Genomic DNA, 1,451 nt, shown 5'->3' with positions numbered 1-1,451 from the left:
TTTTGGGGCAAAAGAGCATTCGTTAGAAAACTTGAAGGTGGGTTTTTCAATTCCTTCCAATTTTTTTTTCCAGAAAAGAAAAGATTTCCGTCCCCAAAATCCCTAATTTTGGTTTATCTCGGGGGAATAGCCCTCCAAACGGGGCAGGGGGGGTTCCCGTAGTTTTTCGGAAAAGCCCTAAGGCAAGTTTTATGCCGGTTCTTGGAAAAAATTTTGTATTCAGTTTATCCCTCCCCTTGACCTGGGTTTGCCAAATTTTTTGCCCATTTCTTTTTTCTTTAAAGGTTTGGGGAGGCGGAGTTGATTCGAAAAAAATAGGCATGGGGGACTTACACCTTTCCTACCATAGTTCTTTTTTAAGTACTCTAAAAGTACCATTCCTGTTGGACCAGATCTTTTAGTCTTCAGAAAGAGTTTTCTAATCTTTTTCTCAATATCTTTAGAAACATTTTTTTTGATAAGAGAAACAAGATTAGTGTCTAAGATTATTTTCATAGACTTGATTTGAATATCAGGTAATCCATATTCAATTCTAACGGATTGAATATCTCCAGTTTCAACATATTCTGACCAAATGTGACTGGCTTCACCAACTACTTGCATAAAGTAATGATACCACATATCATAGTTTTGGACACCAAGTAGTTCAATGGGAATAAGGTCGGTTGCATTGGCAGGGCTCATAACCTGTTTGCGCAGGTTCGAAACCAGGACGGCACCTATTTCTTGAGATTGGAATAGGTGAGTGTTATTGGACTGTTGATCAGGGTGGGACATGGTTGTACTGGAGTGATAGTGGATATATTAACTGAGATCTAAGGTATAAGTACAATTATACGTTAGTTGTTTATTCAAGCTCTTGGTTTTTTATAAATTCTAAATATAGTATACAAAATATAAAATATAATTTAGTTCATAAAGTGAACATTAGAAAAGAGAAAATATTTTCTAGAAACTTGAAATCTGGTCTGCTTATATACCTTTTGAAAACTAACAGTTACCCTGAATGTGTTCCTGTCAGCAAAGTATATCTTTCAGACATAGGGTTAGATCTGGATAACTTAAGATTGTCATCTACTGATTCCCAGAATCCAACAGGAAGGGATTACGTAACACGGAACCACACACTGAATATATCATTTAGAAATAAACGCACAAACGTATATTCTTAGATACACTTGCAGAAAATCAATTTATAATATGGTAGCGTAACAATATTATATTTATTCAATAATCTGATCACTTTGTACGACCTTACCTCAGCAGTTAAGGCCCCATTAATTAGCACTTAAACTAACTCCAATTGTCGAAGCTAATATCTGATATTATTAATTCAATGCTTGTGATTTCATATCTGGTCTTAGATTTTCACCATCTCAACTGGTTCATCTTTTATAATACTGTCACTAATGATTATTGTGTCTAACCATCTGTTTAATGAATTAGACCAA

General features: G+C 34.9%; 1 protein-coding gene across 1 annotated transcript; it reads right to left on the bottom strand.

Moving 5' to 3' along the window:
• Positions 1 to 219: 219 nt before the first annotated feature.
• On the bottom strand, positions 220 to 777 carry Kpol_99p1 (Tkp5 protein; the record flags this gene model as incomplete). Its single annotated transcript, XM_001642095.1, has 1 exon — positions 220 to 777. One exon carries the CDS (start codon positions 775 to 777, stop codon positions 220 to 222), a length of 558 nt encoding a protein of 185 aa, XP_001642145.1.
• Between the last annotated feature and the right edge of the window lie 674 nt (positions 778 to 1,451).

Source organism: Vanderwaltozyma polyspora, genomic scaffold (genome assembly GCF_000150035.1).
Source record: "Vanderwaltozyma polyspora DSM 70294 KpolScaffold99 genomic scaffold, whole genome shotgun sequence".
Classification (NCBI taxonomy): domain Eukaryota; kingdom Fungi; phylum Ascomycota; class Saccharomycetes; order Saccharomycetales; family Saccharomycetaceae; genus Vanderwaltozyma; species Vanderwaltozyma polyspora.
Note: the sequence above shows the minus strand (reverse complement) of the source record. Positions and strands in the feature narration are given on the sequence as shown.